The 27,312-nt window shown below is 49.4% G+C and overlaps 4 protein-coding genes across 4 annotated transcripts; 3 read left to right on the top strand and 1 right to left on the bottom strand.

Annotated features, from left to right (window-relative positions):
* Positions 1 to 578: 578 nt before the first annotated feature.
* Positions 579 to 1,376, top strand: PtA15_11A599 (calmodulin; the record flags this gene model as incomplete). Its single annotated transcript, XM_053161523.1, has 5 exons — positions 579 to 593; positions 689 to 839; positions 913 to 976; positions 1,050 to 1,159; positions 1,267 to 1,376. 5 exons carry the CDS (start codon positions 579 to 581, stop codon positions 1,374 to 1,376), a joined length of 450 nt encoding a protein of 149 aa, XP_053025462.1.
* A 19,427-nt stretch (positions 1,377 to 20,803) lies between these two features.
* PtA15_11A598 (uncharacterized protein) lies at positions 20,804 to 23,608 on the top strand (the record flags this gene model as incomplete). The annotated part of the gene is made up of 9 exons (XM_053161522.1): positions 20,804 to 21,064; positions 21,183 to 21,384; positions 21,445 to 21,497; positions 21,575 to 21,684; positions 21,747 to 21,838; positions 21,899 to 21,974; positions 22,048 to 22,668; positions 22,769 to 23,342; positions 23,423 to 23,608. 9 exons carry the CDS (start codon positions 20,804 to 20,806, stop codon positions 23,606 to 23,608), a joined length of 2,175 nt encoding a protein of 724 aa, XP_053025461.1.
* A 1,787-nt stretch (positions 23,609 to 25,395) lies between these two features.
* On the bottom strand, positions 25,396 to 25,979 carry PtA15_11A597 (uncharacterized protein; the record flags this gene model as incomplete). The annotated part of the gene is made up of 4 exons (XM_053161521.1): positions 25,396 to 25,480; positions 25,559 to 25,662; positions 25,727 to 25,806; positions 25,901 to 25,979. The coding sequence occupies 4 exons, from the start codon at positions 25,977 to 25,979 to the stop codon at positions 25,396 to 25,398; spliced, it is 348 nt and encodes a 115-aa protein (XP_053025460.1).
* Positions 25,980 to 26,202: 223 nt separating this feature from the next.
* Positions 26,203 to 26,791, top strand: PtA15_11A596 (uncharacterized protein; the record flags this gene model as incomplete). Its single annotated transcript, XM_053161520.1, has 2 exons — positions 26,203 to 26,347; positions 26,643 to 26,791. 2 exons carry the CDS (start codon positions 26,203 to 26,205, stop codon positions 26,789 to 26,791), a joined length of 294 nt encoding a protein of 97 aa, XP_053025459.1.
* Positions 26,792 to 27,312: the final 521 nt, after the last annotated feature.

Below are 27,312 nucleotides of genomic sequence, written 5' to 3'. Positions count from 1 at the left end.
CTTTTTGCTTTCTCAGGATTTTCAAAAGCTGCATCTGCTGGCTTTGGTGGCTGATTTGCAAAATCAGCCTTACGTGAACCCCCCTATTGCATTTTTTCCCACTTGGCCACCATTAAGATTGGGGCCAGCTGTGAATCGAAGGACTTGGTCCGCCAGGTCCGCAATATCTATATATTTTTATATATAAGCATATTTCCAGCTCCAGGGGCCCTCGCAGCTAAGCAGCTGTGCTTGTTTGGGTCACAGGTGCTCTGCGCGATTCAGAGTGGGGCATGTTGACAGCTTGAGCTAGAATCCGATATCGGAGCAGGTTCGAGGCTTGCCGGTATTGCGGCAGGGGCAAATTCGGGTGCCGGTTTCCATAGTTATGGGCCATGGCAGGTTATGGTGTGTGGTCGGACGAGGGTAGTGGTGCGAAAACTGGGCAGAAACCCCCAGAGAATAGCAGCAGGATAAAAGCCGAGGGCTCGCTGACGTATCCCAGCTCGAATTCCTCACCAGCACAGTCAAAGATCACTCAACAGACTGCAGAAAACAGACAACCTCAACAGATATTACAGACCAATCAGCTCTTCAAGATGGCAGACCAACTCGTATGTTTCTCCCTCCTCTCTCAACACTGCCGATCATTCGACTGGCACACTCAACTTATTCATCCTTATGTTTATATATTACTATATTTGCATAGACCGAAGAACAAATCTCAGAATTCAAGGAAGCCTTCTCATTATTTGATAAGGATGGCGATGGTACTATTACCACCAAAGAACTCGGGACTGTTATGCGATCATTAGGACAAAATCCGACTGAGGCCGAACTTGGTGATATGATTAATGAAGGTGAGCGAGGCTCTGTTACGACCATGAGGTCTTGTGGGAGAGAACTAAATGGGTGGGGGGTGTTGGTTTACAGTCGATGCCGATGGAAATGGGACGATTGACTTTCCAGAATTCTTGACCATGATGGCTCGAAAGATGTTAGTTTTTTTTTGTTTGGAAGCTCTCTTTTTATTCGAAGCTCTCTTTTAACAATTTCTTTTTCGTTCATAGGAAAGATACGGATTCGGAGGAAGAGATCCGGGAGGCATTCAAAGTGTTCGACAAGGATGGCAACGGTTTCATTAGTGCAGCTGAGCTCCGCCACGTGATGACTAATCTCGGTGAGTGTTATTGATGGCCAAGTGTTTGATCAATCTCTCGTTTGTGGAGTCTTGGTGGTTAACTAGTGATTACGAGTGCTAATTTGGTTTATGTACCTTATGAACAGGTGAGAAATTGTCGGACCAAGAAGTGGAAGAAATGATCCGAGAAGCTGATGTGGATGGGGATGGAGCCATCAACTACGAAGAGTTCGTTCGGATGATGCTCAGCAAATGATCATCACCTACTCGATTCTTTTTTCCTTATTCTTTTGCTTCAATTCAAAACATCCATCATTATTAACAAACAAAAAAGAGAGACAGAGAGGTATAGAATGTCCGGAATGAAATGAATAAAAGAGGGATAATCAGTCAGATATGAGGGAGTTTTCAGTCATAAGTCGTTTGCAGAAAATAAAAAAACCCCAACCCAACCCAATCCCGATTTCTTTTTAGTCACCAGTATCGTTCCCAAAAGGCTTTTATCCAAAGTATTGTTTTTTTTTCTTCAAGTAAGTGACGCAGTATGCCTCTTCTTCTATGTATAATCACCTCCCTCATATTCTTTTGATTCGTGTGTGAATATCATATGTTTTATATAAATGAAAGAAACAAATGCGCACAAGATGGAATAATTAAGGTTGAGGATAATCTTATAATGATTGAGATCAGTGAGCATCCGTCTTTTGAAGAGAGTGTAGGACTTCAAACAGTGTGAAAGAAAAAGTGGTTGGAATTGATGGAATATGTGCTTCATGCCCAATATGTGTGGCTGAGCCTTAGCATTGTATCATCCAACAGTTACCTGCAAGACCAATGTGTGTTTACACAGCCTGCAAGGAGGTGACAGAATACCAATTTTGTTGTGCTGAAATTTTGCAAGCAACACATCTGCAGTGACTGTGGCTACTTGCACAGTTGCACACAAGAAAACATCAGCATGACAAAAGTCTTGGTTTGTTACCTGCTTGTGGGCTGTGTTGATGTTATTAGAGCAGCTCTTGCACATGAATGTAGAAGGTTGTAGGTTCAAATCCCACAACACACAATTTTTTTCACTTAATTGATCATTCAAAAAAGTCACACAACTGCAACCAGTTGACATGGCAGACACTGGTATGTAACGGCTGTTCCAGCTCCAGCTGAGCATACAGAAGTTACTTTAAGCAGAGTCACTGTGCATTGAAGCTTGGTCAACAATGGCTATGAAAAAGGCTTGAGTAGCACAAAAAGCTTCCTCAGAGTCTGTGCATCTCAACTGCTTGCAGTTGCATGACTTCTTCTTGCAGCAAGAGCCTTGTGCACTTTCCAGGGATTTCTCACTGTCATTCTTTTTTACCTCCAACATGTCACATTTTTTTCGAAATTCTGATCCAGGCACCACATGCACCTGATCTGCATCTCCAGGTACTCTTCATCCTCCCATTTTTTGTTTTTGTAAACATCCATCCCTCCATTATTTTTGAAGTTTGGAGAGAAGCTTTCATTTTTGATCAAGCACAGGTCTTGTGTTTTGAAGAATCCTAGGATGGATTTGCAGTATTTCCCTGGATTTTCCCCCGGGGTTCAAGGATCTTCACCATTTCTGTGTACCCTTTTCCTTTGGTTTTTACCCCTCATAGGCCATTTGTTGATGATCAGCAGCCGGTTGAGTGTGCATAAGGCCCAGCATAGAGCATCTATCCCCCCACCATGGTCAAATAGACCCTGCCCTCAAAGAATCAGCAACACAAATGTCACAATTTGGGATCAGTATTTTGGGTAGGGAAACTCCACCCCCAGGATGTCTCTCTGCTAGCAAGCTCTGGTGCTTCTTTCAAATTGGCCCACCACCGGCTCATAGAATTCTAACCTTTTCCAACTCAACAATGTGGATGTTAATTTTGTCTTGGTCTTTCTGCATGCAGCAGCAAGGACAGCCCTTCCTGAAAAAATGGCAACATGATCATTTCATTGCAATCTTGTGAGGGGCTTAGTGTATAGTAATTTTAAAAACTGTTCTAGGCCAATAACTTCTTTTTTCTCAGCAAGAAATCTGGTTGTCCTATAGTACACCAAAAAAATGTCACAATTGGCGACCAGTGAACATTTCAAACGTTTTTGTGAGTGTCCTTCAATGGAGATTTCTGGCAAAAGGCTGAGCCAGGCTGCATTCTGATTGATGAGGAATTGCTCCAAGGCGGTGCCTTGTGGCAACATGGCAAGTGATTAGAGTAGATACTTGTTGCAGAAGGTGTTTTCATCTAGACAGCCAACCATTCAAAAACTGTCAGATTTAGGAGCAAAGAAAGACAGGTTGGGGAATAATGATTTACGCACCTGTAAACACCAAGAACTTGGCTGGATACAACTCCATACTCTCCGTGAATGAATATTTAGCAACCGCAACCAGACATTTGCAAATTTTTTTCATTTCTGTTTTTTTCAAAGTGATTGCCAAACTTTTGATGAACACTGGCGGTGCTGAGAAGGACTTCAGTTGAGTCATACAGCTTCTCTCAAATCTCACGCAGAAACAAGCCTGGTTTCAGTTGTACAAGCTTGATCATAAAAGTGCATTTGTCTCTAGAGAGGGCTGCCGGTTGAACACAGGTTTTGTCAGAATCCAGGTCCCTTATCCGATTGCACACAGAGTTTCTTGGTAAAGATACAGCCATTGAGCAAACAACTTCTGCAAAATCAAACATCCGAGAAGCTGGCAAATTTCTGGAAAAAACAGGCCCTTGAGGGCCATTTAGACAGCATGAACAATGGTGTCCGGAGTGTGGGGCCAGAAGGCCATCCTGTGATTTGAATTCAGCGTTGTTGAGTGTTAAGGTCTGTTCTGTGGAGAGGAAGATGGGGTCTGGGTTCTGGGGTTCTGGGGGTTCTGGATCCAAGATGGTAGATTGCAGGATGAGGAAGAGGCTTGAATCTCCAGCCTCTTGAACCTTGAGTATGGTCCGTGACATGTACGTGTAGTCTATGTACATGTGAGTCTGCGCTGCGGAGCCCGCGCTACAGTTCATAACATTATCCCCCCTTTAATGCCCAAGCCGCCCCCTTTTCTGGTTGGTCAATGAGAAAAAAAATCCTCCTCTTTTGGCTCTGAATTCTGTCCCCGGGCAGCATTAAAAAACCCAGTGGGAAAAAGCTTGCCCTCTCACTTTCTTCTCCGCATCCTCCGATGCCTGGCCGCCGCCTCCGGAAATTTCGAGTTAAACTCCGCCAATAGGTCTCCGCTGTTCTTCAAGTTTGCCTCCGGCTCCCAAGAATTTTCCGCCGGTCCAAATCCGCGCCAGCTGACAAGGTATTGAGTCGTCCGCCCTCTCCGCCGGCTGTCCAGTATTCCGTCGACCTCCCACTCATCTCCGCCGTTGACTGTTACTGGCTCTGGGGTCCGCCGCTGTCGGTGGGCGATCTCGTCAGGCTTGTTTTTGTGGAGTACTGACACGTGGAAAACTGGGTGGACTCCCTGCATGGAAAGCGGAAGGGTCAGTTTGTAAGCGGAGGTTGAAATTCTGCTAGCTATTGGGAATGGTCCAAGCCAGCGGTGTTCCAATTTGGGGCTGGGGCGTGTTGTCGAGATATTGCACCCATCTAGCCAAACCTCGTCTCCACTGTTCCATTCCGGTGTTTTCCGCACTCCGCAGTCAAACTGGCTTTTCATGGCCTCCTGTGCCGCTTCTAGACAGTGCTTCAGTTCGTCCTGTACCTCTGCAAGCTGGCGGAGTTGCTCCGCCACCGCCCGTACACACTGTCCCGCCAATGGAATTCCGCTGTACAATGGGTTGAAACCGTAATTTGCCTTGAATGGTGACACCCCTGTTGACGTGTGATCGTTGTTGTTGTAAGCCAATTCCGCCGTTGCCAGGAGCGGAGCGAAATTTTCCTGTTGATAGCTCACAAAATGGCGGAGATATTGCTCCACCGCTTTGTTTGCGATTTCCGACTGTCTGTCTGTCCTTGGATGGTACGCCGTAGATGGTTGGAGGCGGATGCCAAGTCTGTTGTCCAATTCCCGGGTGATTTGGGATACGAAAATGCTCCCTCTGTCGGAAACAATAGTCTTCGGAGTGCCGTGGAGTTTCCAAACGTGCTCCGCCATCAGGTCCGCTAACTGCTCCGCATTCATGGACTTCCTGCAGGGGATAAAGTGTGCCATCTTTGTCAGACGGTCAACAACAGTCAGTATGCTGTGGTGGGAGCGGGATTCAGGTAGGTCTGTGATGAGGTCATAGCTGATGTCCGTCCACGGCCCCGCCGGAATTGGCAGCGGCTCCAGTGTCCCAAATGGCTGTTGCGTCGAGGCTTTAACTCTTTGACAAGAATCACATCCATCCACGTATTGGTTGACGAACTTCTTCTGGCTGTTCCACACAAAACTCTGTCGGACCAGGGCGAGGGTGCGGGATTGGCCTGGGTGGCCCACCGCTTTGGTGTCGTGTCGGCTCTTCAGGATCTCGGTCCGCAGTGCTGGGTCCGCCGGTACCACTATCCGCCCTTTGTCGTACAAGATGCCATCAGTCTCCGTGTATCTGTTCCCGTTACCTGTGGGGGTTTTCAAGGATTCTATCCATCCGGTCAGTTGGGCATCGAGTGGGGTCAATTCTCTGATTCTTGCAATGATCTCTGCATCAGCCATTGCCAGTTCATTTTCCGCTCCGTGCTCCGCATCTATACCCAGTACATCTACCTCAAACCAGTGCTCCGCCTCCGCCAAGTCAATTGATTCGTCCTCAAACCAGGATTCAAACTCTGATATCTCCGCAAAAGTCCGCTCCGTGATGTTATTGGGCTTCAGCAGCTGTCCAAAGGTCAGTTTTTCACCAGGGGCGGGGGCTAGGTCTGGTCTTCTTGATAGGGCATCGGGTTTGGTGGCTTGGCGGTCCGGGCGGAAGATGATTTCAAAATCAAAGCAACCCATGGTCTCCGCCCACCGCGCCTGTCTCCGAGTGAGCTCCTTGGTGGTCATGAAGCTTTCTAGGTTCCGGTGGTCCGTGTAAACAATGGCGGTCAGGCGGTGCGGGTTTCCTTCCAGGTACTGCCGCCACTCTTTGAAAGCGGCAACAATGGCCAATAGTTCCTTGTCAAAGATCTGGTAGTTCTTCTCCGCCTGCACCAATGATCGGGACAAGTAAGCGACGGGGTGGAGTTCTTTGTCTTTGTTGCAGACTTGAGACAAGACTGCTCCAAGCGCGAAGTCGGAGCAGTCACATTCCAGGATAAATGGCTTGTACGGGTCCGCAATCTTAAGTATCAGAGCGGAGGTGAAGGCGGTCTTTAGGCATTCAAAAGCGGAGTTACATTTTTCATCCCAGACAAAGGGGGTTTTTGCTTTGGTCAGGTCGTGTAGAGGTCTGGTCTTCCCCGAGAAGTGGTCAATGAACCGGCGGTAAAAGTTGGAGAATCCGATGAACCGCTGAAGTTCCGTAACGTTCCGCGGTGCGGGCCACTCCGTCACCGCTAATCCAGTTACACGCAATTAAGAGTCCAAGATATTCCACCTCCAGTTTCGAAAATTCACATTTCTCCAGTTTCAGCCATAATTGATGCTTGCTCAGGGTCTCCAGGATTCCGTTGACCGCCGCCGTGTGATCGGAGCCTTTCTGTGTGTATACCATAATGTCATCCAGGTATGCGGCGGTGTCCTTTCCAATTCGTCCAAGGAGAATGTCCTGCATGAAGTATTGAAAGTATCCCGGCGCTCCTGTGGGTCCAAACGGCATGGTGAGCGGAGCAAATTGCCCCGCCTTGCAGATGAACGCTAGCTTATCCTCATCTCCCTCCGCCACTCGGAGGTTTCCGTAGGCGTTGCGGAGGTCCAGCTTTGTGAAGGTTTCGGCGTCTAGCAGGCTGTCAACAAGGTCCATGGTCAGCGGAAGGGGGTAGCGGTTCTTCACTGTCAGTGCGTTGAGTTTTTGGTAGTCAAAACAGGGTCGAAGGTTTCCGTCCTTCTTTCCGGTGAATAGAACTGGGGCCGCCCATGGTGACGTGGTCCGCCGGATTGTTCTGCTGGCCAGTCCTTCCACAATCAGTGTGTCGAGTGCCTGGTTCTCCGCTGGTGAAAGCGGAATGATCCGGCTTGCTTGCGGTGTGGCTCCTGGGACTAGGTCAACACGGAAGTCGTACTTTCTTCGTGGCGGTAGGCTCTTAGCGCTGGATTTCCGGAACATGTCGATGAATCGATGGTAGCACTGCGGGACAAGTTCCTCGACGGTCCGTGTTGCAATAGCGGCCTTTCCCGCCGCTGCTAGCCGGGCGGAGGTCGACCACAATGTCTTGGTGGCGCTAATCTCTGCAGTGTACAGTTCTAGGAGAGAAAGGGGCTTGCCAGCTGCTTCGGAAAATGATTGCGGAAAAACTTTATCGGACTCACATTGCGGGGGCGGTAAAATACACACCCCCTTGTCACAAATCCTAGCTTTCCCCATCATGGGCCCTTGGCCCTCTGTTGAGGATGTTTGCGGAGTGGACGATACCGCCAAAGCAGCAGCAAAATTGTCGGCAGGGTTGGCGGGGTTCCATTCCAGCTGCGGGGGGGCGGGATTCCAGTTGGGGTGTGGAGTGAAAGAACTCAAGCAACTAAGATTTATTTATCTATCAGAATCTAAACATCATACTGTAGCGTAGAAACAAATAGAGAGAAAAGGTAGTTGAGAATTACCTAAGAGCAGGCGATAGGCCTCTCTCTACTGAGAATAATGAGAAATGAGAAGTGTAAGATGCGCCGGTATCGACTTGTGCCAGAGTGACCTGGGAAGCAATGTAGCGTATTAGCTTTTAGGCTCCTTGTTTCTCTGAGTGAGAGTCTCGTGCGTTCTTACACCCTTTTGCCTTTTTTGGCCCTTAGGATCCCTGCGATTATCTACTCGCAAAGCGGCTGAGGATTTTGGCTTTTCCTGCTAGAAGAATAAGCACGCTCCTTATCAACCTTTTACTTCTTTTGCTTAGCTCGGACAACGTTACTCACCGACTGTTTTCCTTTCTCTTTGAGTGGAGTTGGTTCGAGCGGTTTTTTCCTGAGAGTCTAAGTCTTTAGGGATAGTTTGGGTTTAGCATTTAGCCTGGTCTTTGAGTTTAAGCATCAGCTGCTCACCTTTGGTGTTAGCTGATATTCTTGCTCTTAAAGACTGGGAGCCGGGATTTTCCGCAAGCCTGAGTCTGCTGGTCGTTGGAGTTGAATCTGCAAAACATCAAATTGATGTGTCAGCTTTGCAACCCCGCGGAACCAGTTTTGGACTGCGGAGATGGTTCGCTTTGCTTACCATTTTCCGCAGCTAATGTAGATCCCCGCCGCTTTCCCAATTTATGGGAATGCGGCCGTTCACCTAGGCGTGTAATCTCACAGCCTCCCGTGCTTCGAGTCGCAAGATGCGAAGCAGACCCCGGAATTTGAATGACCAATAGTTTTGCGAGTGACTTTCGAATGACTGTCCTCCCGGTTGGCTTGGTGAGAAAGTCAGCTGCATTTTCGGTAGTCTTGACGTAAATTGTGAGAATTAGACCGATCACAATGAGTTCTCGGACAAAGTGGAGTCTGATTGCCATATGCTTTGTGCGGAAGCCATTCTGCGACGTCTCACTCTTCGCCAGATCAATGGCTCCACGGTTGTCAATGTAGACCTTGAACCCAGTGCAGCTTGAGAAAATGAGGGTTTCCTCGCCGAGATTCGCAGCCCAGGCTAGGTCTCGGCCAAGGTCCGAGAGTGCCTTGTACTCTGCCTCCGTCGTGGAAAGAGACACCGTTGGTTGTTTTGACGACTTCCAGTTGATGAGGTGAGCGCCTGATTGGACAACAAAGCCTGTAGTTGATCGCCTGGTGTCGGGGCAATTGCCCCAGTCAGCGTCAACATAGGCTGTGACTTGCGAGTTTTCCTGCTTGACATATGTGAGGCCGATGGACTTGGTTCCGTTCAGGTACCAAAAGACTTGTACAGCAGCGTGATAGTGTTTGATGCCTGGTTTTTCCAGGTATTGAGACAAGGTGCTGACAGCAAAGGCGATGTCGGGCCGCGTAAGAATGCTCAGATAGTTGAGAGACCCTACCAGCGCACGGTAACTTACTCCAGTAGCCGCAAATGCCTGAAGTTCACTTTCTGACGCCTTCTTGAGATATTCCCAAGGGTTTAAAGGGCATGAGGCAGGATGGAGATGTTCAAGTCCAAAATCTTGCAGCTTTCTCTCGATGTATTGAGTTTGATTTATCTGCAGGCCATCCCGGAATCGCTCGATGTTCATCCCCAAGAGAAATTCAGCCTTTCCCATGTACTTAATTTCAAATTCCGCTTCCATTTCTTGTTTGAAGACTGCAGGTTGCTTGCTTATGATGACTAAGTCATCAACGTGGGCGAATATCCAGGTTGCCGGTTTGCCATTGCTAGCTACACGCCAGAAGACGCATGGATCGGAAACAGCTGCTTTGAAGCCAAGAGAGAAGAGGTAGTTTGATAAACGCTTATACCAGACGAGTGGCGCCTGCCGAAGTCCGTAGATGGCCTTCTTTAGTTCCAGAACAGAGTTTGGCGGACAATCCAATCCCGGCGGCGGGAGGAGAGTGACCTTATCCTCCAAAGGGCAAGTTAGAAAGGCACTCCTAACATCAAGTTGATGTATCTCCAAGCCGTTGTTGACCGCGAAAGAGAGCAGAAAGCGAAGAGACGCGGGTTTGCCGGTAGGAGCGTATTTCGCCTCAAAGTTGAGGCTGTGCGTCTTTCGAAAACCTTGAGCGCATATCCGGGCTTTGAACTCGACTACTTGATTCTCTGAGCCGAGCTTCTTGCGGTACGCCCAGGTAGACGGAATAGGATCATCAGATTCAACCCTGACACGGACTATCCAGACATTTTGCTTTTGCATGTTGTTGATCTCTTTTTCCTCAGCTTCTGCCCAATTTTGGCTTTCGGAGCACGCCATGGCTTGCTTGTGGTTTTTCGGCTCTATGGAGACAGTGACGGTATAAGCTTGCTTTTGTTCCCTCTTCCCGTTGAGAATGTTTCGGCTATCAATCCCGCCGATGATGGCTCTCGGAGGCAGTGCTTGATCATCGTCTGATCGGGGAGAGTGCAGCGCCTCATCATCGCTGTTCGGAGTTGTGGTATGTAGCTGCTTAAGAACGGCCTCCATCTGCCGCTCCTCTTCGTCACTTTCGAGATCTTCCTTGCTATCTTCTAGTCCAGGGAGATCCTCCTCTTCCTCGAAGGGAAAATCAGCCTGCGCCGAGAAATTTGGCATTCGATCATTGCTTGCAACAAGATGGCCCTGCCTGATGGATCCACAGGCAGGAAAGAAGCTTTCATCAAAATGAGCGTGCTTTGCTATGATGACTTGCTTATCTTCAAGTCGGCAGATTTTGTAAGACGAGTAGTCGTTCTTGTACCCGACTAGCACACCTTCCCACGAGATGGGGTCGAATTTGTTGGTTCAATGTTGCTTTGGTTTTACCACCCACACCCGACATCCGAAAGGCCAGAAGAAGTTCATGTTGGGTGCGGATTTGAAAAGCAACTCTACTGGACATTTCTTGCTTTTCGACAGCGAAGGCAAGCAGTTTGTTGTTGCGGTAGCCATTTGGACCGCTTCACCCCACCATTCGGGGGCTAGATTCGATTGCATAATCATGCAACGAGTCATTTCGATCAAGGTCCGATTCACCCTCTCGGCTATCTGGGGTGTATACGGTGGTGCAACATGGTGTTGAACACCCGCTTCCTGCAGGAGTGATCCCAATGTCTTGTTGCAGAATTCTCCGCCTCCGTCTGTCACGAGCTTTTTCATGGTATGGCCGGTTTGTTTTTCAAAAAGTTTTCTGAAGTTTTTGATAGCTTCTACTTCCTGACTTTTTTCTTTGAGTATTACTGAATGAATGTATCCAGTGTATTGGTCGACCAGTGTAAGGAAGTATTGGGCGTGGCCGTTAGTTGGCGGCGAGATTGGGCCCACTAGATCACCATGAATGACTTCTAGTGGAGCATTCGAGGGTTTGAAATGACTCTTGCATGACAATCGAGCGGCTTTGCCCTGCATACATGCGGAGCATGCGTGAGTCTTGGTTAAATCAAGAGTGACTGGTATGGCAGTAGCGATTCTCGATGCGCAGGCGTGCCCGAGGCGGTTATGCCATTTCACAAAGTCAGAGGGTGGATTCGTCGCTTCAGACAAGAGACCAACTGGAAGCAGATTTTCAGGGTCAAGGACCCCTTTGATCTCGAGGAGATCATTGCTGACATCGACCGAGAAAGGTTGACCATTGTCGATTTTCACAGCGAATCCGTCGAGTCCTGGTTGTATCAGTGCTTGCGTTTTCATCAACTGCACAAACGAGACCAGGTTACGGGTGAGGGCCGGCACATAAAGTGCGTCTTTAAGCGTAAGGGTCCCTCCGTTGGCTAGAGGAAGGGTGGCTTCTCCTTGAGCTGTGGCGACTAGAGTTCCCGGACCACTACCCGTTAGAATATCAATCTTTACGGGGCTGGTCTGCTTGAAGTAGCCAAGGGCATTCAGCATGTGGTTGCTGGCCCCGGAATCGAGAATGGTGGTTTGCCGCCGGGTGCTCTTTGATTCTGATAGATAGCTGAAAGAAGGCCTGATGTTGTCGTCTGGCGATGCTTCACTTTGTCGAGGCATGGTGTGGTACGACGATCTGCTTGCTGCTTTCTCCGCTTTTCTCTTTTCAAGAGCTTCCTGGTACTTCTTTGGGTGAAGCGTCCAGCAGTTTTCTTCGGTGTGATTCGAGGCTGGATTGTGCTTCTCGTTATAACATTTGATTGGGTTGTATGGCTTCTTCTTCTTGTTGGCGGTGTTGGCCACAAGTGCAGTTGTGGCTCCATTTGCCACGCTTGGGTCGGGTGCTTTCCGTTTATTAGATTTTTCAAATCTACCCACTTCTCTGAGACGGTTGATCACGAATTTGGGTTTTCCTAGCGCATTCAAGTCTCCGAATAGACTTTGCATGAGAAATGGCCTCTTTTTAGTTATGCGGCTGATGATGCTGCAGCAGACGACGAAGTCGGGGACGACCATGGAGAGCAAATCAAATTTCGCTAGACATTCTTCGATACCAGCGATGTATGCAGCCATATCGTTGTTAAACTGAGTATCCTCCCACTGAGCCCAGACTTCGTAGCTAGCCAAAATGGAATCTGAGGCATATACCGATTTGAACATCTGCCAAAGTTCATAGGGATTCTTCGAGTTATTTTTCTTAACGATTGTGTTGAAGACACCGTTGGTGAGATTTGAGCACAGTAGATTCGCGGGCTCTTTGAGCTTTTGCTTTAGCTCTGGTGTTCATGTCCGGCAGTGGAGGCTTGTCAATGAAACGTTTGAGATTGAACTCCGCTAAGGCCATGCGAATCTTTTTCTCCCATATTTCGAAGTTTTCACCAGTAAACTTAGGCACTTTCATGGTCGGTTTTCCTCCGAGGCTAGAATCGCTCGATTCATTATTGGAGGTGGCCATTTTACCGTCCTGCGCCTAGTTAGCTTGTAGTTGATAGGTTCTGAGGTAGCGTTTGAGCGTCGAGACTGTAAATCTGAAAGAACTCAAGCAACTAAGATTTATTTCTCTATCAGAATCTAAACATCATACTGTAGCGTAGAAACAAATAGAGAGAAAAGGTAGTTGAGAATTACCTAAGAGCAGGCGATAGGCCTCTCTCTACTGAGAATAATGAGAAATGAGAAGTGTAAGATGCGCCGGTATCGACTTGTGCCAGAGTGACCTGGGAAGCAATGTAGCGTATTAGCTTTTAGGCTCCTTGTTTCTCTGAGTGAGAGTCTCGTGCGTTCTTACACCCTTTTGCCTTTTTTGGCCCTTAGGATCCCTGCGATTATCTACTCGCAAAGCGGCTGAGGATTTCGGCTTTTCCTGCTAGAAGAATAAGCACGCTCCTTATCAACCTTTTACTTCTTTTGCTTAGCTCGGACAACGTTACTCACCGACTGTTTTCCTTTCTCTTTGAGTGGAGTTGGTTCGAGCGGTTTTTTCCTGAGAGTCTAAGTCTTTAGGGATAGTTTGGGTTTAGCATTTAGCCTGGTCTTTGAGTTTAAGCATCAGCTGCTCACCTTCGGTGTTAGCTGATATTCTTGCTCTTAAAGACTGGGAGCCGGGATTTTCCGCAAGCCTGAGTCTGCTGGTCGTTGGAGTTGAATCTGCAAAACATCAAATTGATGTGTCAGCTTTGCAACCCCGCGGAACCAGTTTTGGACTGCGGAGATGGTTCGCTTTGCTTACCATTTTCCGCAGCTAATGTAGATCCCGGCCGCTTTCCCAATTTATGGGAATGCGGCCGTTCACCTAGGCGTGTAATCTCACACGGAGTACTATCTACGGGGACAAAAAGCTTGCCAGCCGTTTCAGGGAGTATGGGAGAGGGTAGTCTATCGAACTCACATTGCGGGGGCAGTAAAACACACACCCTGACAGCTCTGTTTATGAAGCTTAGGGCAAAAACCCGTCAAAGTTAAGGGTTTTTGGGCCCTAGCACTATAACTGTGCTGATGTAAACACTAGTAATGTAAATTACTAAACTTGTCACGTGGTAATTTAGCCACTACAAGGGTTTTACACACTCTTCTAAAAAGAGGAGGATTTATTATGTAATTAATAATATATAATTATTAATTACAGGGAATAAATTTGGCGTAAAAGGTAGGTGGTAAGCGCTTAAGCTGATTGGCTGCTTGTCAGAGGCAGAGGTCTTACGGCAACTACTTTTAAGGATAAAGCTTGTAAATATGCTAATAAGGGATTTTTGATATTTTAAAGGTTTAATCCAGTGGATTTTACGTGCTGGGGATGGTTTAAAGGGAAAAGGGGCTACAATAGTAGCTGAGGAGAATATTCACGGCAAACTTACAGTTTATGGGCGGTGAATGGTCTGGGGGATCTTTTCCTGAGGGCCAAATAGGCCTCTATTTATAGAGGGGACTTCAGTGGGCGTAAACACTGAGTCCTTTTCTCCCTATGGGAGTATCCAGTGGTGTAGCCGTGAAAAGGGCTTGGCTGTGGGTAATTTAATTGTATTGTAATAGACTAATTTCCCTGACTCTGTCACATGACATGTTTATAACCAATTTTCATGTGAAAGAGCTTCAGTAGAAGTCTACATAATACTTTCACGGGGTATTTTTACACGAGTAATATTACTCATTAATGTACAACAGTTTATTTTTATGTACATTGTTTGTTTTACTAAATTTATGTATGTAATATTATTTTTGGGCGCTTTCTGGGGCCAATTCTTATTTATACAATTAGTACATGAAGGAATAGGAATAATGGGGTACTTTAAGTGGGTGACCCCCCTTAATTTATGATGAGGAATCTGATTCTGCAATAATAATTTAATAATTATTATTATTTATTAAGTTATTGCAGTCTTTTGGATACTTAATGTATCTCTAAGGCTGACACACCCCCTCGTCACAAATCCTAGCTTTCCCCATCATGGGCCCTTGGCCCTCTGTTGAGGATGTTTTCGGAGTGGACGAAGCTGCGGAGGCAGCTGCAATGTTGGAGTGGTCGGAGCGGAGTGTGCGGGTGGTCCAGTCAATTTGGTGTCTGTGTTTGCGGATCCATGGCATCCCAAGGATGCCGTCGTACGTGTCTTTCAGTCGGGTGATGATGAATTTTGAAGGGCGGGGTTCATCATTCAGGGTCAGGTCAATCTCATATGCCGCTTGGGATGTGGATCCATCGAATCCCGACACTGTCCGCCTTGAGGCGGTGGCGTTGCGGAGTAATCCCGCCGCGGCGGCATAGGACTCGCTCAACACATCATGGGTCACTCCGGAATCAATCAAAAAGGAGGCAGGGGGTAAGGAGTTCTGGGGTGTGGCTCTGGGAGTTGTTATGGTGCAAGAGATGAAACATCTGGGGTCAATTTCATTTCTGGTTAAAGTTTGACTAGCACCAATACTACAAGACAACTCCGCCGCGCTCAGGAAAGGCACAACCTTCATTCCTGAGCGCCTCCATTGTTTGACGAGTTGGCCCGGCCTTTTCCGCCTTTATCCGCTGGTCCGTTTCCGCCTATCGCCGCCATCCCTTCCACTAATTGTCGGATCTGATCCTCCATTGCCACAATCCTGGCGTTTCCGCGGCCTTTCCCCTTCTTGGTCGGACAGTCGCGGGAGATGTGGCCCTGCGCTCCGCATCGGAAACAGAGTCCTTCCTGCATCATCCGGGCCTTCTTGGAGTCGGATAGTTGTCTGTTTAACGCCAATAGGTCCATGGCGTCGGGGTTGATCTTCTGTTTAGCCGGCGCTGTTCCGGCCTCCGCTCCGCTCATCGCCGTGTCGAGCTCCAGGGCCAAGGTAGCAACCTCATTAATGGTTGTGAATGCGGTGCGGGAAACGATGAGCGCCATCTGGATGTCCCGCTTCAGACCTTGGCGGTACTGGCTGAGGAGGGTGGGGATTTCCCATCCCGCTGCGGAGGCGTGCTGGACAAAGGTGTGGGTGTAGTCCGCCACAGAACCGGTCTGCTTCAGCGCTCAGAGGGCTCGTTCCGCCTTTGCCTTCTTTTCCGGGTCGAAAAACATGCCCCGGAAGGCCGCCGTGAACTCCGCGTAGGTCAGGGTGGGTGGTTCCACTGCTGCCTGGTCAAGGAACGGGGCTGCCCACACGCCCGTGGGGCCGGTCATGTACGAGGACACAAAAAGGATTTGTGTCGTGTTGGTTGGGAACAAGTGCTTGTTCACAGTCATATAGATGCCAACCTGGCGGGCAAACGTCTCCGCCACCGCTCCGCGTTCTCCATTGAACTTGTTGGGTTGAGCGATCTTGGGGGTCTTGGTTGCGGTTGGGGGAGGGGGTGGATTTGGAGTGCGGAGTGCGTCCTCCAACTTGGCCTTGGCCTGGCGGCGTTTTTCCTCCTCGTCGTTGGCCTTCTTAGTAATGTCCGCCAGTTGTTGTCGGAGTTTGGCGGCTTCGGAGGCATCCATTGTATTACTGTGTGATGTCGGAGCGGGATATTCAAGGTTTCTAGGAGTGGATTGCGGGATATTCAAGGTTTTGGAGTCGGGATGTTCAAGGTTTCGGAGTCGGAGCAATCTGGTTCTTGTTGGTCTGTTGGGTTCTTGGTCTTCGTCTCCGTTAAGTAGATCCTGCAATATGTTAAGGTCTGTTCTGTGGAGAGGAAGATGGGGTCTGGGTTCTGGGGTTCTGGGGGTTCTGGATCCAAGATGGTAGATTGCAGGAGGAGGAAGAGGCTTGGATCTCCAGCCTCTCAAACCTTGAGTATGGCCCGTGACATGTACGTGTAGTCTATGTACATGTGAGTCTGCGCTGCGGAGCCCACGCTACGGTTCATAACATTGAGCAAAGCAACCAAAGGCTGCAGTGATGGTGGTTGGTGATGATCAGAAGCAATGATGCATCTATTACACTACAGTTAGCCTGTAATACCCTAATTTGGTGTTTTTTCAGCACCGCTACGCAGAACTAAATTGTAGCGGACGGACTATTACAATTACAGCTAACTCAGATTGGGCAAAAAAGTGCAATTTTTGCTACAAATTACAGATAATTTAGCGTAGCAAGCCGCTAATTAGCTGTAATTTAGCGGGTTGGCATTACACTAAAAATTACAGCCCCAGATTATTAGCAACAAGCGCTAAAATTTAGTTTTAGCAGTGCTAATTACATTTAGAGTAATAGATGCATTGTTGTCAGAAGGGGTGGGATGCTTGCACCTGCTTAATCAAAGCAAGGAATTTTCAATGTGGGTGGCAAAAACCTATTGCAAAAGAGTGCTGCTGTGCAGAATAACCACATATCTTCAAGTCATTTAATTCCTTGCTTTCCCAAGCATTCATCAAACAACAAAATTTGGATGCTATCTGAGCTTGGGAGGGGTGAGGAAACCTGAAAAGGCTAAAGGCTTAAAATTCATTTGGAAAATCAAGATTTGAGTGCAAGATTAATTAATGAACCCATGGCATATGGCTGTCTGGTCCCAAAACTCCTGATATTTGTGTGAAGTACATGGACACAGCTGTTGAATCAAAATTGGCCCGCCAAAATCTCATTTTTTATGCCAAAATTCCAGATGGCAGGCAAGTGTCTATGGTCAATCCATCAGAATATGTCCTGGAGGGGCTTTTTTCAATTTAGCAAGGGTGAAAGCAACAATGGGACACTACACTACGCTACGCTACGGGCCAATATCCATTAGTGTTTCCGTGGTTATTTGGCAAGACAAATGGGGTATTGTTTTCCCCAGTTATAGCCCAATACACTAACAGTTAGTGTATCCAAAGTTTCACATTGAAGATCTTGGGTATTGTTATCCAGAATACACTCAAAATACACTAACAGGTAGTGTATTTCTTTTGGATAACCAAAATTTCATTGAAAGTTAGTGTATCAGAGTTAGAATAACAATATTCTGCACTACAGTATCTGTTATTTCATAGTTTTTAGCCTCTAGAAAATAATTATCAAAACATTATGTCCTAGATTTATTTTTTTGTAACTCAAAACCAAAGCTACTACTACATACCAGAAATATCAATGCACTGAAAGTAATTTTATCTTTCATTGCAGAGATAAACTCACAGTTATTGCATTTGTTATCAGGAATAACAACAGATAACAATCATAAAAATAGGATTTGGTTCTTGTTAACCTGACATATTTCAGCTACACTAACAATACAATAACAGCCAAAAAAAATAACATCAAAAAGATGTATTGTTAGTGACAGAAAATCAAGGATAACAGTATTATTTGTGTAGTACAGTGGAAAAAAATAACAATACACTACACTAACAATACAGTTAGTGTATCATCCCACCGTTGGTGAAAGTGCTTTGCTGAAAAAAGTGCAGCGCAGCGGTTAGCGCAGCGTGAATTGCCCCCGCTGTGCTGCACTTATTTCTAGCGCTGGCCCGCTTGTGCTTGCGCTCAATGGTCCGGCCTCCTTTTTTTTGTGTTTTCAGCGCCAGAATAGTGCGGAATCACTAAGTTGAAGCAATAGCGCAGCGCAATTGCGCTTTAGAAGCGGCTGAAATAGCGCTGATTCCCGCCTCTTTATTGCGCATGTCCGCTCTTATCCCGCTTTTTAGCGGGATGAATGATAGGAGGGGGGATGGAAAGGAAGGTAGGGAATAAAAATCATTTGCATTCCCAAATGATGTGACAAGCAAATCAAAGAGAAATACTATTACACCACCGGGTCACTTCCTGTGATTGGTGTTGGTTGGTCCAACTTTACCTAATCAGAGAACTTCGGACCAACCTATTAGGGGGGTTCACAATTGAAATTTGTAAAACTTTAGGACCCATTTTGACCTGTTTATGAACATATTTTTAAAAAGTTGATAAATTGCACTGATTGATCAGTCACACCTTTTTCAGGACATCTTGCCAAAATTGGAAAATTATGTTCATAAAGGCCTTAAATTGGCCTCCAAAGTTTTATAAAATTTATTAGGGGGGTTCACAATAGGATAAAAATAAAACTTTAGAGCTAATTTCAAGGCCTTTATGATCCATTTCTTAAAAAATGAAGAATTTGCTCTGATTCTCAGGGGACAACCAGTCCTGTACAACTTGCCAGATTTTTAAAAAAATCTTGATAAAGGCCTTAAAATTGACTCTAAAGTTTTATTTTTATCCTATTGTGAACCCCCCTATTGCATGATCGGGATTGGTTTATCCAGCCAATCCACGGTATACATGATCGGGGCATCCAATCACCCCAACTTCGCGCGGGGCCTCAAAAATTCAGCCAATTGGCTGAATTTTGGGAAGTATGTACACAAAAAGCTAGTTCCTGGCATCAATATGGTTGGCGCAACGGTTAATCTGCTCGCTTAAAACCTAGAATAGCAACAAGGTTATGGGTTTGAACCACAATTTTTTGTCCTTTTGGCCGGCAGCAGCCTGCACAGCTGCAATGCCACGATTGGGACATGGTTGGGTGAAGGTGGGGGACTCCGTTGTGCAAACGTTTGACCCACCATTCCCCTTTGGGGATGTTGTGGTTGCAGTGGACCCATGTTGGTCACCAAGCCAGAGTGTTTGGTTAGCCCAACCATCGAAGCACACCTATTGGTGGAGTTCAACTCAAAGTTTCCGGAGGCGGCGGCCAGGCATTGGAGGACGCGGAGAAGAAAGTGAGAGGGCAAGCTTTTTCCCACTGGGTTTTTTGACGCTGCCCAGGGACAGAATGCAGAGCCAAAAGAGGAGGAATTTTTTTATTACTCATTGATTAACACAGATTAAAGGGGGCGGCTTGGGCATTATTAAAGGGGGGATAATGTTATGAGCTGTAGCACGGGCTCCGCAGCGCAGACTCACATGTACATAGACTACACGTACATGTCACAAACCATGCTCAAGGTTCAAGAGCCTGGAGATCCAAGCCTCTTCCTCCTCCTGCAATCTACCATCTTGGATCCAGAACCCTCAGAACCCCAGACTCCATCTTCCTCTCCACAGAATGGACCATGACAATTGCATTGGCAACAGTGAACACATCACATCTGTAGCACATTGGCCTGCCAATGTGATGCACCCTTTTTCAGATGGGATGCATCTGCCTGCCAATGTGATTAAGTGTATTGCCCGACCATTGGTGGGAGTGTGTGCCAAAGCACACTCTTTAATAGTGCCGACAAGAACTGGGCCCTGGACCTATATTGGGGCCCACTCTAAGGGCAACAGGGCCAATAAGATACCAGTGATTAATAAATACATGAATGTTAACAGCTTTTCTTGACTGCTTGTTCAATGGTTCCTTCAACTGCAGGCCTGTTTGAAACCAATATACCACAGTATGAGTCAGGGGCTAAGTCAGTTTCAGAAACATACTTGTTCAGAAAACCACAATCATTGGAAGCCAGTCCAAGAGCTCCAGTATTGTGCTTATTTCATGTGCTCCAATTGCATCATAGCAAATATGGAGATATGTAACTTGATTTTTGAGGGGGGGGGGGGGGGGGGGGGGAAGTTTGTATGTGCAGCCTCAGGCCATGTGTAAGTGGAGAATCAGCCATTTTGGTGGTGAGTTTTTTTCTCATGTGCCAGTGTCTGGACCATTATTTCTGGCTGCTCTTTGTAGTTTTCATTTCTAGTGGGATGTCCCCCATCTTGTTACTTGAGCTTAACTAAGCCACTCGTGGTGAGCGGGTCTCACCAGGGAGGCTTATGAACTGAAACACAAAGCTTGCGTGAGCCAAGCGTGATATAGAGGCCACTCTTTCTCTCCTGGTTTCTATGCCACTCATCAGATTTTTTTTATCTTTTTTGTTTGTTTATCTGACAACTTACCATCTTGTTGATTTTTCAGTTTTGTTTTATTGCTGTACTCTCACCCCTTCGCATTTGAAACTTGACAACAAGAAGTAGTATTGGTCCTTGTCATATGATGCACAAGCCAAATCCAAGTTTGAAATCATGAACTTGACTAATTTATTTCCAGTAGAAACAATCACGATTTTGCACTGAAAAATCCAGAACATGTGGAAGTATGATGCATCAAAAACTAGAAGGATTATGTTGAGTGTTGAGAGTGTGGTGATGCACACAAGGCTGCTCCCAGGCAAACCTTGGAATTGGCTCACGCGATGTTTTACCTCGGGTTTCAGTTTGTGTTCGGTGTGTCCCCGGGGGAGGTGTTCCGGCTGAGCTGCCCGGGCTGACTCGTGGGCCAGTGGCTGTGTCCTGCGACTGCCGATGACGATGAGCCAGCCAGCGGAGCGCAGACCGAGCCTGGACCCCCTCCAGCCAGGACCAGCCTCGCTCCACGCCGAGCCAGCGCCCGGCGGAGCAGCAGTCAGCAGGGCCAGCTCAGCCAGAAGCACCTCGAGCGTCCAGGCAGTCCCCCTCCGCATACCCGCCAGACTCAGCCCACTGCTAACCACAGCCGGAAACCAGCCCACACGCCCAGCACTCCCTCGAACCCACTCCACCCCCAAGCGCATCAACGACTTCATCGTCAGTCATCCACTCAAACAAAACAAAACAAAACAAACAGATCCACTGACAACACACACACACACACACACACACACACACACACACACACACACAGGTCGGCGACATCCTCGGCGAGGGATCCTACTCGACCGTCTACCACGTCACCGACAAGCAGCCCCCCAACAAGCAGTTCGCACTCAAAGTGCTCGACAAGCGCCACATCCAGAAGGAGAAGAAGACCAAATACGTCGCCATCGAGCGCGACACCCTCAACCTGCTCGACCGCCATCCGGGCTGCATCCGGCTCTACTCGACCTTCCAGGACGAGGCCTCGCTCTGTCAGTCTGCGCCAACCAACGATCGCTGCCCAGATACACACTAACACCTTCTTCGCCCAGACTACCTGCTCGAATATGCCCCCAAGGGCGAAATCCTGCGATCTATCAAGACAGTTTGTCCACTCTCTCTCTCTCTCTCTCTCTCTTCAAATACCATCATCACAGGTCGACAGACTGAGTCTGCTTGTAGTTGGGGTCATTCTCAACCGACTGTGCCAGGTTCTATGCCGCACAGATCCTATCCGCCATCCAGCACATGCATTCCAGAGGCGTCATCCATCGGGACATCAAGCCCGAAAAGCAAGCCTCCATTCTCACACAAAACAAACAAACAGCAAGACGGCTGACTTTGTGTTGATTAGTATTCTGCTGGACGCGGAGATGCGCATCAAGATCGCTGATTTCGGAAGCGCCAAGATCCTGAACACCGCCGCGAACGAACAAGACGCTGGTGGTCAGTAGCTGCTTGCGAATCGCCCCCTTTGACCCATTCTGACTTGACATGCCCATCCAGAACGGTCCCATTCCTTCGTCGGAACGGCCGAATACGTCAGTCCGGAACTACTCGTCCAGAAAACCACCAGCAAAAGGTACAGTTTAGTTGCCCCCCCCCCCCTTTTTTTGTCCGACTTGCGAGCTTACCCATCTCGGTCTCATCGACAGCTCGGATCTATGGGCGTTCGGCTGTGTGTTGTTCCAGATGATCGCCGGGCTCCCGCCCTTCCGCTCGCGCAGCGAATACCTGACCTTCCAGAAGATCACCCATCTGGAGTACGAGTTCCCGGCGGGGTTCCCGACGGAGGCGCAGGACCTGGTCGCGCGGCTGTTGGTGCTCGAGCCGGAGAGGCGCATCGGCGCGTCGCCCGAGCACGGGGGGATCGAGGAGATCAAGGCCCATCCGTTCTTCGCGCCCCTCGACTGGCACCGGCTCTGGGAGCAGGACCCGCCCACGCTCCAGCCCGGCCTCCTCCTCGCCGCCCCCGCTCGCCCGCCCGACGACCAGCCCTCCCCGTCGGCTGCTGGCCCCGTCTATCTCCCCGAGTTCTTCCTCCCCCCTCCTCCTTCTCCTCCGATGCTTCCCGTCCCCGACCCCTCCTCACTGCAGTATCCTCCCCCCGTCGACCCCGCCCACCACACAGATGACGATGATGAACCGCCTCCCGAACCCAAACCTTCCTCCCTGGGCAACGCGCTCTCTAAACGCAAGTCTTGGCTGCTCGGCGCCGGGCGGAGGAAGTCGAAGGAGGACGCGTATGTCTGTACTTCTAGTGGCGAGATGACCTGGTAAGCTCTCTCCCCCCGATAACCGGGCAAGGAAAGCCCATCCCAGCACAGACGCTTAACAATGTGCTTGCCCAACCACAAAAACGGATTCGATCGATAGGGTAGAAGTCTATCTTCCGAACGAGTTGGTGATCTACTCGTCGGTAGTCAATGAGCTCTGGAGCCCTTCCGGAACCAGCAGCAGCAGCAGCACAGGCAAGACGCCGGCCTCCTTGACGCGGGAGATGGTCGTGGGCAGTCTGCGGGGCAAGCGGAAGAAGAAGCGGCAGCTGATCCTCACCGACTTCCCGCGTCTGTTGTGCGTCAAGGAGGAGCCCAAAAGCTCGAAGATTCGGGTCAAGTTCGAGGTCCTCTTCAAGCCGCTGCCGTCCCCCGACACCTCTGATCCTTCTCCTGCACCTCCTCCCCCTCCGCCAACAACAACATCTTCATCATCGTCGGCAAGGGCAGTGCCGGGCGCAGACTTCGAGCACTCGAAAACGCCCTCTAATGCCTCCTCCTCCGACAACCATTCCGCGTCCTCTAAAGCCACTAACTCCACCGCCGTCCTCCGTCACCCCCACAACCCCAACCCCACCTCGGGACAAGACTCCCCGTCGTCGCCGGTTTCGAGCCAGTTCCAGCTCTTCAAGAGCGTCGTCTTCGAGGACAGCCGCTGCTTCCGGCTCGAAACCGTTCTGAGTCTCTTTCCCTGCTCCACAGCCGGCCGGGCAGAAGACTGACCGCGTTTTTCCTGGGTCCGCTGTGTGTGCAGGTCCCGACGTCCGACTTGACGACGCCGGAGGGCGCGTCTGGCCCGGCCGGCGGACGCAGGCCGGTGCTCGTGCGCAGGTTCGAGGATAAGGCCGAGGCCGCTCAGCGCTGGACCGACGAGATCAACCTCGCCTTCCGGGTCGCTAACCAGCTCGGGCCCCTCCCTCCTCCGCACACCCATACTTGAAGTCCTCGTCGCACTTGTTTTCTGGCCTCGTCTGCTGCTGTTTTCTTCGTTCTACAAATCATCGTGTATATGTATGGTCGCCGGACAAAGCTGGGTGCTGCTTGCCGCGCGTCTGCCCTCCGTGTGTGTCGTCGTTGCACGCTTGTTCGTCCGGCTTTCGTCCGGCTCGGGGCCCGAGTGTTCAGGCCCTGAGGAATCGGGCCAAGGGCCGTAACCCGGCGCCCGGCAGACAGATCCCCGTCCGTCTTCCCCGCCCGCCAATAGGACCCAGGCATGCGCGGCCAGAGGGCACGCACGAAAATGTATGAATGTTTCAAGCCACTTTGGCTCACACCCAAACATGATAATTTTTTTCTGAAAAGATGGGCACATGTACGCTTAAAGGCAGAATAATATTGTACTGCTAATTTCTCCTCAAAATGTGGTTAAAAGTTGGCAAGAAAAGCCAAAAATATCTTTTAAAATTGTATGAATCCCATGATTTTTGAATTGATTTTCGTGCGTGGGTCCTCCGCCAATGGCTGTCGATCACGGGCCCATCCGTGGGTAAACCTGTCTTCACACGGAGTCCTACCCCCCCCCCCCCCCCCGCCCCCGGGGGGAGGCTTGCCGGGGCCGGCGGAGACGCTGCCGCCTGCCTCCTGGAGCGAGGCACCTATGCTCACAGCCAACAGTTTGGCTGAGCAAGAAATCGCCAATGGGGGGACTCCGGGAAGGACATACCTGGGGCAGCTCAAACCAACGGGGGTTGCATGCTTCCCCCGGCGGGACAAGCGGTACTCACTCCTTGGGGCGCCCCGCTTTTCACCACGGAAACGGGCTCCCCGGGTCCGTCTGGCCGGTGCGGGACGGGTGTGGGTGTGGGCGGGACCTGCCGGGCGGCGCCGGGCACTGCCGATCTCTGGTCTGGCCTGGACGTGTTCCGGGAGGCAGTTTGGAACCGCCTGTTGTATGCCATTCCTGAGAGTGCCCTTATGGCTTTTTTTGGGTACCCCCCTCTAGGCAGCACACCGCTTTTTTTCAGCCAGTGCTGGGTGGGGGACGTCCTGTTTGGAGCAAGACGCTGCACAGAATCAAGGTCCCTCGATTCTGTTAGAACGCTTAGATGCCATGTAAATATGCTTCTACTACAGCTTAGTCTTGGGTTTAGCCCAGCTTGGATCATCGAGCCTCTCCTCACTGGATACAAGCTACTTTCTCTCTTCGTGTCAGCTCCTCTGGCACCAGACTCTATCTGCGACATCCAGTCCATGCATCCCGGTGCCCCTCGTCGAATTCCGGCTTGGCGCGTGGACGGTTGGCATAGCAGCGGGCCATGGGCTTGCATGGCATGTGTTGGGAAACATCCAGGATTGCACTAAGTTTCATCAACACAGGCTGTGTGGTTGATCGGAATTCAACCACCAAGATGAGTCAGAGCAGCTTCGCCACGGGAGCTTTCCGCGGTGGCAAAAGTTTGCCATGTAATTTGGCTCCTATGCTACTATTGCGGCCGCCTGTGGCATCCACCGCACGGGAGTTATTTTGAGAATTTTACGCATACATGGCTTTCACCAAGCCTCGAGTGCCCCTGCTCGAGGTATATGTATATGTGCTGGAGGGGTGTTTGGGGTGAGGGGATGACAAGAAAAAAACGCAGGTGTCACAGGAGCTAGTGGGCGAGACCCCGAGGCTCATGATACCCCGGATAGCGACCCGGGTGGCCCTGGACTTGGTAGCGTGCGAGCTAAATGATAGATAGCACGGCATGCTAGCACCCGCGGTGGAGTTGCGCTGAGGGGGCCAGTTTATTTCTTGGATTTGGGGACGGCCTGACTCTTCAACACCTTTTTGACAATTTTGGCCTCCTCGACCAAGAAGGCTCGGACAATTCTACAGGAAAAACCATGCAGTAGATGGTCTCAGTATATCCACAGGGTTTTCCTGGAACATGCGAAACGGGCAACCGACCTGTCTCGGACACAGTTTCCGCACCGGGAGCCTCCGTATGGGCGTTGGACGGTTTTGACCCGCTTGGAAACGGTGGCGTAGCGGACGGGCCGGAGAGCGGGAACCTAGGACATCAAGGACTGTTCAGCAAAACCGATGAGGGGTGAGGCTGTCTTGAGAGTTGCGAACACCGGGGAGAGCGATGCGGCAGTCACCGCATTTTGGGGCGGTGGCCTGCTTGTGCAGTCGGAGGTAGGAGAGCTTGCCACCTGGGATCGGGGGATGAAAAACGGCGAGAGGTCGTCAGAAAACACCCATCTCTTCTGGTGATCAACAAGAGGACCGCGGGGTGGTCGGGCTGACCGGGTGTCTTGATGATTCTCCTCAAGTTCGAGGAGGTGTTGTATGATTTCCGGGTTCGAAGAGTCACTCGTTGGACCATCGCGTCTGGGGTTGCCGGGGGTGTCGAAAGGGCCGGTCACTTGGGGAATCCTTCGTTGCGCCCCTCAGCGGTGTCCCCATCAGCTTAGGGCTAGGTCGAGCCTGTTCAGGAACTGTCGCCAGGCCTTTCACGTGAGCTGTCACTGGGTCTGGCTAATCTCACCCCTTTTTGCCCGACAAGACCGAATGCGCCGCGATGGCCTTGGTTGTTGTGTCGGCTTTCCATGCTCTCTGGCAAAACCACTCGCGCAGACCAAATCGAGCAACTGCTGGAATCTAAGATTGCCCAAGCATCCGACCCTCCATCCGCAAACACTGTGATCCTGATCAATGACGCGCTGCTGGGACTGTCTCGGGCTGCGTACGATGGTGACCGACTAACTGGATATGTTGAATTTGACGAGCAATTCCAGGATCACAGAAAGTGAGACGGAGAAGGTGGCCCGGGCAAGTCTCCTATCCTCCACCATCCGCAAACTCAGCAAGGAGCATGTCGTGATTTGCGATGGGATGAACTACATATTTACATCAAGATCAGACCGAACCAAACCAACAGCGGCATTCTTCGTGCCAGCTGTTTCTTGAACTTAAAGCTTTGTGGATTGGCGGCTCGTGCAATTTATAGACCATCTGGACTGACCAGGAGACTCTTTCACCCTCACAGGCGACGCCAATCTCGACCAATTTCCTCCATATCCTGGAGACTACGACCACTGCAGTCCTCACCAGCCTACTATCAACTTCCCCATGGGAAAGACCATCAATGTCGGCGTCTTGCAGCGTCTCAACTTGCAACCCTCAGTTTCATGTTGAAAGATTCTTTGGTCAACATCATCTGCAGGCATATTTGGAAAACTGCATCTCAGTGACTGTGACTACGCTGCACGCTGCCCTTATTTGCCGTAAAAAATAGAAGAATAATGGATAAGCTTGATCTGGCACTGCGATCTTGGTCATTTAACTTTGAAATCATATTCAAACCATTTCCACTCCAGCCGCGTCAACAAACCTTTAATCTCAATTGGTCACAACACTCAATTACTGGACCTTTTGCTTTCCAATCCTGCTTGCCCGGATCAGCTCTTAGTTTTTGGTACAGCTTCACTCTTACAAGGTTTTGCTTCCAGCTCTTGTGACGAGCTTGTAGCCTCTTAGTGCTTGATCGAAATTTCTCTTGTTGTTTTCGTCGACCTGCCGACGACTTCAGCGTTGGATCTTTAGCAATGTCGAAGTTTTGGAGGCTTGGAGACCAGGAAAACACCTGCTTCGTACCAGACTCGCCGCTCACTCTCAACCATGCCATTACTTATATGACGTACCACCATCATCTTGTC

Source organism: Puccinia triticina, chromosome 11A (genome assembly GCF_026914185.1).
Source record: "Puccinia triticina chromosome 11A, complete sequence".
In the NCBI taxonomy this organism is placed as follows: domain Eukaryota; kingdom Fungi; phylum Basidiomycota; class Pucciniomycetes; order Pucciniales; family Pucciniaceae; genus Puccinia; species Puccinia triticina.
Note: the sequence above shows the minus strand (reverse complement) of the source record. Positions and strands in the feature narration are given on the sequence as shown.